General features: G+C 34.4%; 1 protein-coding gene across 2 annotated transcripts in view; it reads right to left on the minus strand.

Annotated features, from left to right (window-relative positions):
• Nucleotides 1-5,280: 5,280 nt before the first annotated feature.
• Nubpl (NUBP iron-sulfur cluster assembly factor, mitochondrial) overlaps nucleotides 5,281-15,519 on the minus strand; it is a 115,180-nt gene continuing 104,941 nt past the window's right edge. For both annotated transcript variants that reach the window (XM_090414921.1, XM_090414920.1), the window contains 2 exons: nucleotides 15,365-15,447; nucleotides 5,281-5,389 (listed from right to left, as the gene is read on the minus strand). In XM_090414921.1, coding sequence (XP_090271047.1) covers nucleotides 5,300-5,389; nucleotides 15,365-15,447 — 173 coding nt within the window. In that variant the 3' untranslated portion in view covers nucleotides 5,281-5,299. The remainder of the gene's footprint in view (nucleotides 5,390-15,364; nucleotides 15,448-15,519) is intronic.

Genomic DNA, 15,519 nt, shown 5'->3' on the forward strand with positions numbered 1-15,519 from the left:
AATAAATGTTACAGATTTTAAGAATTTTCTATCTATACATTTTTATGTCTAACTTTTAAAAAATCACTCACCAGAATGAAATAATTTAGTTACTGATTTAAAACATTTTACAAATTTATTTTTAATGGTATATTACACTACTTCCATGTACACTATGTTCCAAATTTTTACCGCCAAAATTTATGTTGTCTGCTATAGTCCGCCCACAGATTCGAGACCCTTTGACGCTTCTGCGCATGTCACAAAAAGGAGAATCCATTCCGATAATAGGGTAATCAATCCATCTTCTGGGATGAGTTGTTTATTATTACACGTCGGAAAATTAACTTCTCTTTTATGATCATTGTAGTTTTTAAAGTGGTAACTATTTTGCTTGTATAACAGTTGGGAAATTTTATCTATAAAGCACATGATTTCACGTGTTGGCGACCAATTCGTACGTCCTTTGTTTCTTTCTCCCCCTCAATGATAATGCCCAAGAGTTAATTAAATCTTATTTGGAATCACTCAATTCTGAAGAATTGAGTGATTCCAACCTGCTAAATATAGATGCACAGTGGGAATATCCCTAAGAATATGAAGAAAATTTAACCACTGATAGTCAGCCAAAAGAAATTTCACAGAAACAATTTGAAAATATTTTTCATACAATAGAAGTTTTTAAGCAGCAATGCTTAGAGGCTGACCTTGATGAAGAGAGAAGCAGTAAAATTTGTAGAAGAGACAATAAGGCCATACCGTCAGTTGTATGAAAAAAAGAAACAAAATGCCCGCCAAACTACGTTAGCTCAATTCTTTGTTAAGAAGCAGAATAATTAAATTTATATTCTGAATATGTTTTATTGTCTTTCAGCTTTATGGTTTTCCTTTAACTAGGCCTAGACATACCTTAATTCTTTTATAAAAAAAATTAAGGTTCAAAAAAGAAATTTGAGGAAGAAATTATACATTTTCCCATAGGTTATTGTATTCGATTAGTGCGCCTGTTTTAAAGAATGCATTAGGCACACTAATCAAGGGATTGCTGTACATTTTTAATATATAAGCCATAAGTCTAGAGGCCTGTCAATGTATGGGGAGAAGATAGAAAGTTTACATCTGACATTTTTGGCAATACATACAGGTTTTTTTGATAAATAATTTTTTTTAAAAGATCTTTTTTTTTGGGGGGGGGGGAAGCAACCGTTAAATTCTTTCTTCTTTGTAATGGTATCTGTCAGAATCTGTTGAGCTGGTAAAAATATCTCCTAGTGTGAATTGGTTTCCTATGGACACCTAGTGATATGTTGCAGTATGATTAAAACTTCATGTAAGATAAGTATGTTCACTATTTCATCTAAAAAAATGCAGAGAAAACATAGTTATTCCAAAATTTTTGAAAATAAAACCTATGCTCTCCAAAGGAAAAACATATTTGATAGAGTGAGCTTGATTCTCTAAAAGAATGGATGCTGATTTCAGTCTAACATCTATAGCAGGCATGGGCAACCTTTCCTAGTTCGGGGACCAAATTATCATTCTGTCTCTGAGTCAAGGGCCAGACCAAATTATTAAATAAAATAAATTAATATTAAATGAATTAAAACAAGTTGCTACTTCATATTTCATTTATTTATAATATAATGCTTTGGTATAAAGCTCTACATAAATTTTATAATATATAATCAACGACATAACAATTTAATGGGAAAATTGGCTTTGTACTTCAACTAAGAGACTATCAATATTGACGTTAATATTACTTAAGGATAATCGCATAGAATTTTCGAGGTTTTCGTCCGTTATTCTTGTCCGAATATTTGATTTATTGTATTTCATCCTCGAAAAAAGTGTTCACACATATATGTGTGCTGCCGAAAAGATAAATGATTTTTCTTGAAAAGGCGCATAAATTTGTATATTTTTCTTCTACCAAATAAAATTTATAAAAATCTGTCAAAGCAAATTGTTAAATTGTGATTTTAGCACTAAATCCGCCTGAAGCTCAATAAGTTCCATCTGTAAGTTTTCTGGCACATTATTTACATCAGCATCCATCGGACGAGCAAATACTGTATAGCGAATGTGGAGCCTTTGTTTTTGAAGTCGGCAAACCTTGTATCAAATTGCTCTACTATTAGTGCCTTCAGTTCATGTCCATAACAATTATAAGGGATATTTTTATGAGTTGCTAGAGTAGGAAAATTATAACAATTTTTAGCTATTATTTGACTTTCCAACAATCTTAGTTTATTACAAAAAGCTTTGACATGTCCATACAGTTCACGAACCAATTCTGTCTTCTAAACCGCAGGCACCAAATAGAACACAACATCAACGCAGGCACCGAACAGAACATAACATCAATGCAGGCACCAAACAAAGCACAACACCAATGCAAGTACCGAACTGATACGTTGTAACACGTTCACTCACGCCGCTAATCAAAGTGAGAAAGAGACCTTGGTTGGAGAAAACATAGTGTGTTTTGTGCAAGTCATATGATGTCAGCTTAATGTGAGTTAGTAGAACACACCATGTTTTCTCCCACCATGAATCAGATGAACTTCGCTGAAATAGATTAGGGCTGGATCAAAAGTAGAGGGCCAGGGGTTGCCCATATGTGGTCTATAGCATCATTTTGAGAAAAGCATTTTGTTTTTCAAAGTTGCGTAAAATCTTTACCTTTTGATATGGAGCATGTCTTTTTTTATGCTATTCTGCATACAAATGGTTATATTTTTAGATAATTGATCATTAAAGCATTTTACTGGAAAGTATTTTATTGATTTCATGGTAAGTTTATTGAGTTTAGTTCACTAAAAAAAGCTAACTTAAATGCTTTTTTTTTCTCAATGCAAGATAATCAAATTGGTATTTGTTCCTAGAAAAGGACAAAGCTAGCTTCTCAAATATATTTTGCTTTTTAGATGATTTCCACCCATGAAAGGCTGTAAACATATTGTACGATACATCATGGGATGGGCTAAGAATTAGATGATCTGGTTTCCCAGTTCTTAAAACCAAACAGGAAACTTTCTTTCTTTTAAGGTTACATGGTGGCCAGCATTCATAGTGAAGAATTTATGGACACAAACACACGTTAGAATAATTGATGTTTCGACCTCTATATCTAGGTCATCATCAGGGAAACATACATATAGAACACAAGCTACATTACACTACACAAAAGTAAGATAAATATAAATGCTTTATTGATCAGTTACCCTAACCTCTGTTGGGAAAAAAATATAAATGCCTGGCTGGCCGAGTGGTTAGCGTATCCACTCTCCAGCCAAAAGGCTGCAGGATGTTTGTGGTTGTCTGTGGAAAAACTAGTGGTGGTGGCTTGTGGTAGACGGCATTGGTGGATTGAGTGCCCTCCCTCGATGAGTCTTTAGACTCCCTGGAGGTGTCAAATAATAACAATAAATTAAAGTTTTATAGTCGAACTACATTAAACACATCTCTAAAGTCCTCTTATATTATGTTTTTCTTGTGTTGGGAATGCTGCCATCATGTTCTGGATGCTATATAAATTGCAGATGGGTCCTCCAGAGTCTTGGAATTATTATCATCATCATCAAATTCCTGATTTGTACCCTCAAGCAGTGTACAGGATATGATAGTACTACATGAAAAATTTACATCATTAATAACTTCCTATCTACAATTTTTCTTCAAATCAGTTTGTTGCTTGTCAAGACTCCAATATTATCAGATCTTATATTTCTATCATCTAAGGCACTTTGTACTGTATCAATCCACCTATTTCTTGGTCTTCCTCTGGCTGTTCCTACCAACCTGGCAGAGAACGCTTGTTTTGCTAATCTTTCCTTCCATTCTGTTTAAGTGACCATACCACCTGAGATTTGTTAAGATTCATCGCAAATGTTTCTTTGAACTTTCTTTCAAACCAGGTTTTGGGGTAGGGATTTGGTGCCTTTCCAGTTGATTCTGTCACATGTTTGAAGTGAGTCTGATAGGCCTGTTTTACCATAGTGAAGGAATTTAAAGTGGCATTTATGTTAATCTTTTCTTGTGATGGTGCACCCTGTTTCTGCTATGTAGGGCAGATTGCAGGTGCACTGAATTTTGTAAACCCTGGGCAGGCAAGGGATCTTTGGATGAGTTGAGTATACTTCTTAATTTTGCAAGAGGTTTGAAGATCTCCTTCCCTACCTAGGTTTACAAAATTCAGTGCACCTGCAACCAACCGTACAGAGAAGAAACAGGGTGTACTATCACAAGAAAAGATGGCATAAATGCCATATTAAATTAAATTCCTCCACTATGATAAAACAGGCCTGTCAGACCACGCACTTCAAGCATGTCACAGAATCAACTGGAAAGACACCAAATCCTGGTTTGAAATAAAATTTAGAGATGCCTTTGAGATGTTGAAACATCATCCGACTTAATAAAAATGGATTAATAATTCCGAGAATCTGAAGGACCCATCTGCAATCTAAATAGCATCCCCAATACAAGAAAATCATAATATAAGACTTTAGAGATGTGTTTAATGTAGTTCTATAAAACTTTTTTTATTTATTTAGGTTTATCATTATTATTATTTGTATATTAGTATACTGGTATGTATAAAAATTTCTTTTATATTTTTGTATAATTTTTTTCCGCCAGAGATCAATCAAATGATCAACAAAGCATTCAAATTTATTTTACTTTTGTGTAGTGTAATGTCGCTTTGTTCTGTACATATGTATGTTTTCCTGATGATGAACTTGATATAGAGGTCAAAACATCAAGGATTATTTTCTTAATTATAAGTAAAGTAATTACTCCAACGTGTGTTTGTGTCTCCATAAATTCTACACTATGACTTTTCTTGAGCCACTTTAGATCTCCAAGAGGTAGCAGTCTCATGCTAGGTGACAAAATTATCTTTACTACTCTTGATAATGCTAATTGTAAAATCTGGCAAACCAAGTTATGTACAGTTGATTTAATTAGCTGCATATATTTTGCAATGCAAATGTTCTTACGAACCACAACAGTTCATATTGCAAGCTCTACATCTTGGTTAGCATACCCATTTTCCCAAACCAATGGGTTGTGGGTTTGAATTCCACTTGTGGGCATGGATATTTGTAAAAGCCTGTATAGTTCCTTGAGATTGTCTTAAGTTTACAAAAATTATTCAATCATTGCAGTTCCCTTCTGTAATTCTGATAAAACTTCATGAGAACAAACACAGTACAATGAAAAACTACTTCATTAAATGTCTCTTTTTTTTTCCTTTAACAACCATATTACAAATATGACTAATACAGTTTCATAATTTAATTATAGAGAATGGTTATGCTGGCATCCCTGTCACAGAAAATGGATCTTTCCACTGAGGTAGTCTGCTCACCACATTTTGGGCAATCTCTCTATATATGTGAGCCTGAAGGGGAAAACAACAACATTTTAATAATAAATACATTTAAAGTTTTTAAAATTCTGATGTTGCATTACTTCATTAATCTGATATTGCTAGGTAGCTTTTAGTAATTATTATTAACATCTAATCTCCAATGGAGTCAGAGACTCATCGGTATATACATATATATATTTTTTTCATATTCTGTTTTCTTGCAGTAAGTATAATCTGAAAAAAAAAAAAAAAACCAGAATAAAAGTATCAAAAGATATATTTCGGTGATTACACCACATTTTTTTATTATTCAGTTATATAAAACACTGAAATAATAGTTCCCGACAAGTTTGGTAAATCGTAGGATTTACATCTTCAGGGGGTAAATAGTATAACTTAAAGTTTAAACAAGAGAATTAATAAATACAAATCATAACCATCTGGCTATTCATAAAATTCAAATAACAGAATGCAGATATATAACGTTATTGACGTTGAACCATACTGGACGATGTCACGTGTTCTCGTTCATACAGTCCGAGCTCAGATTGAGGTAGATTTTTTATTAGAGCTGACCACACTTGATGGAGAATTAAACCTTGATTTTTATTGCATTGGGTTGGTTTTTTTTTAGCATATTAGCAGCTTCTTTAAATTTTCTTATATAACTGTTGTTTTCTATGTATGACATTGTCATTTTTTGCCAGAGTACATCGTGTCCAGTGGAAGTGGTATGGAAAGCAAGACCCGTTTTTTGTTCTCTTTTGTATTGTACGTCTTTTTGGTGTTCAGCCATGCGTATTTCTCCAGATCTTCCTGTCTATCCTACGTAGCAAATCCCGCAAGAGCAATGGATTTTGTAGCCTCCTGGTTTTTTAAGAGGATGATGAGGTGGTTTTGGTGGATGTAGGAATCTTGAGAATTTTTCCAAAGGAAGGAAGGCTACTTTTATGTTGTTTTTGTTCATTAATTTGGCTAGCTTATCTGCAACATTGCGTTTTTGTAATCCTGTTTTATTGTGTTATTGCTGGAGGCAATTTAAGGATTCTTTTGATGGTTTTTGTTTCATATCCATTCTGTTGGAGGATTTGTGTTAAGTATTTTAGTTCTTCATTACATCTTTCTTGTGTGCTGGAGATATCAAAAATGTTACAGATAAGCTAGCCAAATTAATGAACAAACACAACATAAAAGTAGCCTTCGTTCCTTTGGAAAAATTCTCAAGATTCCTACATCCACCAAAACCACCTCATCATCCTCTTAAAAAACCAGGAGGCTACAAAATCCATTGCTCTTGCGGGATTTGCTACGTAGGACAGACAGGAAGATCTGGAGAAATACGCATGGCTGAACACCAAAAAGACGTACAATACAAAAGAGAACAAAAAATGGGTCTTGCTTTCCATACCACTTCCACTGGACACGATGTACTCTGGCAAAAAACAAAATACTAAACACTCCTAAGAAACCCCTCCCACCATCCACCACAGAGAACTACAACAAAACAGTCACCATCCCTTACATTAAAGGCACATCCGAAAAGATCTCAAGAATTCTCATTAAACATAAACTACGCACTACATTCAGACCATGTAGCAAATTAGCCACCCTCATCCGCTCACCCAAGGACAGCATTCTTCCTTTATCACATCCAGGAGTCTACCAAGTACCCTGCTCATGCAATCAAGCCTACTACGGTCAAACAGGAAGAACTGTGAATATCCGCATCAGCGAACATAAACGATACGTCCGGAAATATCATTATGGGAAGTCGGGCCTAGCAGACCATGCTCTGGATACCCCTGCACACAGGATCAACTGGAAAAACACAAAAGTACTACACAGAAACCCATATAAATCAGAGAGATTGTTCTTAGAGGCGACAGAAGCCCTAAAACACACTCCAAATCTCAACAAATATGGCTGTATTAACTTGCCGAAGATCTGGGAGACAGTCATATTAAGGAAAAACTAGCACTTTTCTAGGACTCTAGCAATATATGATAGCGTTTTTTTTTTTTTTTTTTTTTCAGATAGAGGGCGCCAAAATCAGGACTCTAGTCTTTGTGTTGCTGCTACAATTTTGTTAATGTACACCATGTTGTTTTAGTCTCGCGTATTGTGACAAACAGTGTTTTTGTGCTCTGAAGATGCTGGTTATAATACCAGCGAAATATCAGCATCAAGTTAATAAATCAATTATTTACTTAGTTTCTGTGTTCTATTATACCGTTAAAATAATAAACAACATGTTCGACGAACACATAAGTCTGTCCACACGTTTAATGTCATACATAGAAAACAACAGTTATATAGGAAAATTTAAAGAAGCTGCTAATATGCTAAAAAACCCAACCCAATGCAATAAAAATCAAGGTTTAATTCTCCATCAAGTGTGGTCAGCTCTAATAAAAAATCTACCTCAATCTGAGCTCGGACTGTATGAACAAGAACAAGAACACGTGACATCGTCCAGTATTGTTCAACGTCAATAACGTTATATATCTGCATTCTGTTATTTGAATTTTATGAATAGCCAGATGGTTATGATTTGTATTTATTAATTCTCTTGTTTAAACTTTAAGTTATACTATTTACCCCCTGAAGATGTAAATCCCACGATTTACAAAACTTGTCGGGAACTATTATTTCAGTGTTTTATATAACTGAATAATAAAAAAAATGTGTAATCACCGAAATATATCTTTTGAACCAATTAGCCACAGAAGTCTACGCCTGCAAGAATAAAAAAGGGTTGATAACATGAAGTATCATATCTATAGTTCAAAATCTGAAAAGCAAAAAAAAAAAAAAAAAAGAGAGAGAGAATTAATTCTTTAAGTACTATCAGATTAAAAAATTGATTGCTAAAAATCAAAAAAATAAATAAACAGACACTTCTGGATATAGTAATCTCTAAATTATCCAACCATAATGGGACAATTCACTGGTTGGATAACTGAAGGTACAATTACATGGTGCTGTACAGATATCAATTTACACATTAACCCATTAAAAGGTTGCTTAATTGAAGGTTTGATCATTTGAAAGTCAAATAATTTCTCGTATGTAATATACTGCTCGGAAAGAAGTCAACGGACACCCCTATGGGCAAGGTGCATCATGCCATGTAACGAGTCATGTTTGTAGCCAGTATAGTGTAAATTGGAGGAGTATGGTGCAACTGTGTCTGGATGAAACTGTGAGAAGAGAACTGACAGAGTTTGAAAGAGGCATTGTGATAGGATGCCATATTGTAGGCCTATCTGTTCAGCAAATTGGGCCATCCCAGGTCAACAATCAGTGATACCATACTGAGATGGAAGCGCAGGAAGTTAAGTGCTACCTGCAGTGGATGACCCACCATACTCACTGAACTTGGCCATAAGTGCTACAAAAGATAATATGTAAAAACCACCATTCGTGGGCCAACATGCTGAATGCAGACTTCCAGGCATCAACACAACACATTCAGAACTGAGGCTCACAACATTGGTTGCCATGGTAGGACCACAAGATGCAGCGTTGTTTTCAGTGGCAAAGAGCATATACAATGGGATGTGAAAGCTTGGAAAGCTGTATTATGGAGCAACGAATCACACTACCCTCTACTGAGCAGATGGATGGGTACAAGTGTGGCAGATACCCAATGAACGTCTCTTACCATAGTGCATAACTCCAAATATGAAATTCAGTGGTGGTGATGTGATGGTATGGTCCTGTTTTTCCTTGTTTGGTCTCAGACCTCGGTTTGTAGTACCACAAACACTGAACTGAGAGGTATCTGGACAATGCTTTCTACTTAGTGGCATTTCTACAGAACTGACCATTGTCTCTTTAAGCAAGATGATGCAACTTGTCATAAAGCTGCTGTAACTGTGTGGTTTGTGGACATGAATATCACTACACTTGACTGACCTCTAGAAAGCCCTGATCTCAACCCTGTTGAACATCCATCCCACAAAAGTCCAGGACTTTATCGTAGACTTACTTGTGGAAATTACGCCTCATAGGATTGCTGCTGCTGTCATTGCAGTGAAAAGAGGTCCTACATCTTATTAAGGTGGGTGCCATAGCTGTTTGTTTTTCACACTATGGTGTCCATTGACTTCTTTCCAAGGAAAGAAGTCAAATTGTGATACTTAGGTATCACAATTTAAGAAACAATAAAGGACACCTATTTAGTTAAATATTATTTTCTTAAAATGTACATTAATGAAATAAATATTAGCCATTCAGTAATTACTGTAGTTTATTTCTACCTATTACAAATGTTACATCATGTACAGTACCACTATCACCAGTTTGCTTAGTGAAAGCTTGAAAGTGGCTGGACCCCATTTGGACTCCACAGCAAAGTTCTGGTTTATTTTTTCCCGCATGCAATAAGAAATGTTTTCCGAGTAAGATGAATATCATGGAGAAACTCGGTATTTATTTTAAGGATACAGCTTTAAAATGGTTATTTTGCACACCAGTTGCAGGATAGCATACTGTGCTGAATCTAATAGTACTGTTTCAGGAGGTTTTCAGGTTAGCTACCAAATTATAAGAATACAAAGTGGATTCCACTTTGTATTCTTGACCTTTGTGACTTTTTCATCATTTCCTTGGCTGGATCATTGTTTTCAGTCTGCTTACACAAGCATTTGCATTAAACACATCATTAAAACAATTCATATAGGTTTAGGAATAGGGGAACATTTATTCTCCATTTATTTTAAATTCTTGTTGCTTACCTAAGCTTATCAAGGCCATTCAAGAGAAGAGGCATGCAGATAATGTTCATCAAATTCTCTAACTTCCTTTTCTATTTATACTAAAGCAGCTGGGAACACATGAAGCAAAGTCACGTCCAAAATTGATTTTGAAAGAGGCCCAAAACACAGAACCTTGTTATGTACAAATGGCAGTCATACTTTTGGTCCCTTACTAGAACTACTATCCAAACCTACACTCCTTTTTTGTACTCAAACATTTCTACTGCTCTATAAATGACTCATTTATAATAGAAAAAAATGTAGAAACCATTGACCATTTAACTTACTAGGCAATGCTTATAAAATTTTCATGAATAATTCAAAACAGGATAAAGAACCTATAAGGAAATGATGAATGAAGAGTAGGCTGACTTCAGAAGCAATTTGTTAGAGAGTAACTGCACTGCTATTTCATAGACTATAAACTTTGATACCATTAACAGAAAGAAACCAAAAGATAAATAAATGTTATTATTTCTTATAACTTAATAACTATCACCAAAACGATAAAGCAATCATCAGAGGATAGCATCCCAACAAGTAAAATCAATATTCAGAAAAGGTGTCATGCAAAATTGCTCAATCACATCTACTCTTCAATATAAGAGGATTTTATTGGCTATATCCAGAAGAAATTTTGCAACAGATGGCAGGGAGGAAAGAATAAGGGGGGGGGTCATTCCATGAGAGTGAATAAGAGTGATGAATAATGTGAGTTACCTACAATGACTCCACAGAGTTGTCCAGATGCAAATAATATTTACCTAGGAGAAAAAGTAAATGAAGCATGTGTCATTATTGATAAATCCAACCTTCTTCTCTTCTCAACTTAATGGCTGGTAGGTAGCAATGCTACTTTACTCGGAAAATAAAATAAGATGGGTTTTCTATTGCCTTCCTTGCTGAACAATAAGTATTTATGTCTGTAGATATATGTATTCATGGGATGTGTTTCATTTTTTGCAGGATGAAAAACTAGAGTCTCTGGTATAAGACCTTTCACGCACACGAAAGGATCTGTGCTTCGCATTATGGGACACTAAGGCAATTAACGTGAAGTCATTAGCTTCTACATACAAGTAGCCTAATTGGGAAGATACTTCATGCACAAACTTTGTTTGCTTACATTTGGATAAAGGATTAAATAGGAATATAATTTATAAATTAAAGATGCCAAGAAATTATATTCTTGGTTTAATCCTTTATCCAAAGGCAAGTGATGTGAAGGCATTAGCCTCTATATACAAGTTGCCCAGTCCAGAAAATATTTCAGGCGCAAACTTTGTTTGCTTACACCTGGATAAAGGATTAAATCAAGAAGATAATTTATAGTATAATCAGCTGGAAAAACTTCCAACAAAACTCTAATCCAGAGTATTTTAATAATAAGGTGTGACACCTTTTGGCTACTCGTATATGGAAATATGAATTCAACTTTAGTATCACCTCTGGGTCTAGCTCCCACTGATGAGAAAATAAAGATCTAAACCAGTCTGGGTAGTGACCCTTCCCATAATGCACAGCATTATACATGTCGATAAGGAGATGCACTTTGCATTATGGGATACTAAGGCAAGTGATGTGAAGGCATTAGCCTCTATATATGAGTTGCCCAGTTCCTGAAAATATTTCAGGGGCAAACGTTTGATTACACTTGGATAAAGGATTAAATCAAGAAGATAATTTCTTGGCATCTTTAATTTATAGTATAACCAAGTGGAAAAACTTCCACAAAGCATATAATTTATTGGACATTTTTTTATTTAATTTATATAAAACCAAATAAAAAAATCTCTGACCTGCAAATCATCCCTTTCTATTATGGTTTTAGAATTTATTTTGGATTACTCAAGCACAGCTAGATAATTAGGAGAACACCCATATATATAAGTTCAGCGTCACTGATATGCCTTCAGTCCCTATTTGCTGTACCGCAAGTTGAAACTAAAGTACATCTATCCACTCACAAAAACTGGAAACATAGCATCTTTAGTACTATGGGTTGTGGATGGGCTAAGAATAACATAGAATCCTTCCTCTAGAGGCAAAACATTGAACTTTTCAACCTACTTTAGGCCTCCAATAAGCAGGATAAGGAAAAGATTTCACCCTGCATGAAATTATCTTCCACATAGCAGACACACAGAGTTATGTTCTGTGAACCTTCATATAAGACGAATTTTATGCAAGTCATATTTAACCCATTCCCACCTGTAAATCATATCCTATTGCTTACACATTTAAAGTATGTGTATGCAGTACATTAACATATTTTAAAGGCTATTTTTGTTAGTTTCATTCACAGGATGCGCACACAAGTTACAATCCAATATGTAATTATTACTTTGCATTAATAATATGCAAAGTATAATACAGTATAAATAGAAAAAAAAATTAATTTGGCCAATCAACTTTCTTTGGAAATTATTTGAGAGATGACTGAATAGCATATTCTTCTCTTCATAAACCTTTCAATAACAAGCTAAAATGTCATCTATTTCTATCTATCTATCTTATTCCCTCAGCCATACGGTTGGTGGGGGTAGCTACCATACTAGGAAGATGATTATGAGCAAGGTGGTTTCCTGTCACCTTCCTTGATGTAGTATAGTATATTTTATGACTGTAGCTGTGTGTGTGTGTGTGTGTGTGTGTGTGTGTCTCCACGGGACTGGTTTGCCTGTTTTGAGGGATGAAAAACCCATGTTACCAGGAGCGGAAAACCCTCCATCTCTGTATGAGACTAATTAACTCACCTTTAGTCAAAAGAGACCAGATATTCCTCACGTCACTGACAGGAATCGAGCCCAGGTCTTTCCAACCAAAGGGCTTCGTCTATACTGACTGTGCTACAGAGGCTCCTTCTGTCTATCATCAATTATCTATTCCCATTGTTCCTTTTTCAGTCATGATTGTACTGTACTGCAGTGCATGCAAACAGTAAAAATTATTAAAGTGTATGAATACACAGCACATCCATGTTCAGTAATAAAGTGAGATTGAGGAGGTGCACGTTCCACAAGGCAGACAGCATGGACTGTCTGCCTTGTGGAACACCATTGTTAGGTGGCAGTTGAGTAATACAGGCACATTAACTAAAATTTTTATAACTTGAAATTTTTTTCTATAGCCCTTTCAGGATAATTTTCATAAGTAGGGACTGTCTGTAATTTTCCATAGTATGCTGTTGAGGAAAGTAAATTCTATTCACTTTGTCAACCAGAACAGTATTTTTAATCACCAAAAACAGAAGATGAGCTGACCATTTAGGATTTCACTGAAATCCATATTGGAATTGTAAACTACATTCTTTCTAAAAGAATGACATGTTTAAAACTTGGATGTGGGGAAGAGGGACATTAAATAAGGCTCTTACTTATTTTGTCCAGTAAGCAAATCAAATAGCATAGCAACAACAACAACACTGAAATAACTTTATAGGAGTCAAAAAGCATCATCACACTAATTAATAGGTAAAAATGAGAAGAGAGAGAGAGATCAACAAAACAGGTAAAATACATCTCGATAATAACTAAAAGATAATTTATTCATGCAATAAAGAACAGAGAAATGAGACTAGAAAGTTTTCTCACACCGTAATGAGTAATATATTATACTTGACAAGAATAATATTCTTGGTTTCGTCCATTTATTCTAATAATTCAAACTATTCAAATAATAGTTTGCACATGAAATAATTTCAGAACTTTACTGAGATATAGAGTCAATAGGCTTCACTTCAGCAAAGAAATTATTCAAATTAAGTGGATATTGAATCCAACATTATCCACTGAGACACCAAATTACTGAGATAAGTGAAGACTTACTTCGCCAAAGAGAAGGCTAGTGGCTCTTTATCTCAGTAATTTATTAGTGCACCTTTTGGCGATTCATACAGTAAAGAAATAAGCTCTGCACTACTGCAATCTCAGTATTTACATCTGTATCTACCTACTCACTGATGAGACCTCAAAAAAGGTCAAAACCAGCCTGGACAATGACCTTCTTCCATAATGTATAACAGCATACATCTCCTAGGAGTTGTGTTGTACATTATGGGAAAATACTAAGGACAGTGATAGGAACTTACTCCACCTTTACTACAAGTTGCCCCAGAATGTACCACGTGTTGGCTTACCGAACTTTTATAGTTTTCTATATTCGGCATGAAACTCTTAGATTTTCTATCTTTGAGTTTCTTATTCGGCTAAGAAATAATGTTGGATTCAATATCCACTTAATTTGAATAAACTTCAGAACTTGGTTTTTGTATACTGATGATTGTCGATTTCACAATAAGTAAGTTACCCAACATATCTGCTAAAATGAAAAATACATTTACTATAAACCATCTGCTATTTTACAGTAAGAATCACTTTTTAGACAAACTTTAACCTTTACTGATATCTCATCAACAGGAAGAAGTTACACTCTTCCATACTTTCAATTTTATATACTAACAAAGTACTGCAGTCATTAAACTAACAATAACATATTAACTGATATGGATTATCACAATATCCCACAGTACTTTGGAGGTAAAATACATTCCAGAAGTGATTTAATAGGCCAGGTTGGCCAAATGCAAAGTACTTCTGCTCTCCAAAACAGTGAGCTATGAATTCAAATTCCAATGCAGACATGGATGTTTATGAATGTATTTAGGTGAGTAAATGAATTTCATTACCCAGTGTAAGACCACCACACTACTAATGGAGGCCTCAAGTGGTTTGAAAAAGTTCTAACCAAAAGGTATTGGTATTCTTGATTATCTAACATTTACACCATCCAAAGTAGTAAATATAATAGATTTTATAACCATTCTTGAGTGACATTCAAAGTTTTGTTCAAGACTGGATAATGATTGATCATTTGCAAAAGATATGAAAAAAAAAAAAAAACTCCTTTTGTGATTAAAGACTCGCAGTTGAATATTCTACTTGCAACTGCAGTCCATGTAATTATTCTAAGATTAAATCATCTAAAGTGCTAATTTTTTTAATAAAGTGCTAATTTTTTTCATTTGATATGTTTCACATATCAGCAAGAAAAACAGTACAAGTAATACATATACATGATTCTTTTGATTTGATGTGTTGCATATATCAGCAGGACTTTTTCCAGTAGACAAGCACTATTACAAATAAAGTTATGCAATCATATTGTAGAATGTATATATTTTAAAAAGTTAAAAATGTTTTAACTTATTTACTCTTATTTCTATCCTAATATATTTTATTTTTACCTGGGGACTATTTGGTCTTGATACAACTACAGGTGTGCCAGTATCTGATGACTGTCTGATACTGATGTCCAGTGGAATATCACCTGAAAGGAAATGTTTTTCAACAAAGTAAATTTACAATTTTATATAGAAGAGAAACGTCTCCAATGCAATAT

This window comes from Typopeltis vanoorti, chromosome 26, assembly GCF_054136105.1.
Source record: "Typopeltis vanoorti isolate ZY-2024b chromosome 26, IOZ_Tvanoo_1.0, whole genome shotgun sequence".
Taxonomy (NCBI): Eukaryota; Metazoa; Arthropoda; class Arachnida; order Uropygi; family Thelyphonidae; genus Typopeltis; species Typopeltis vanoorti.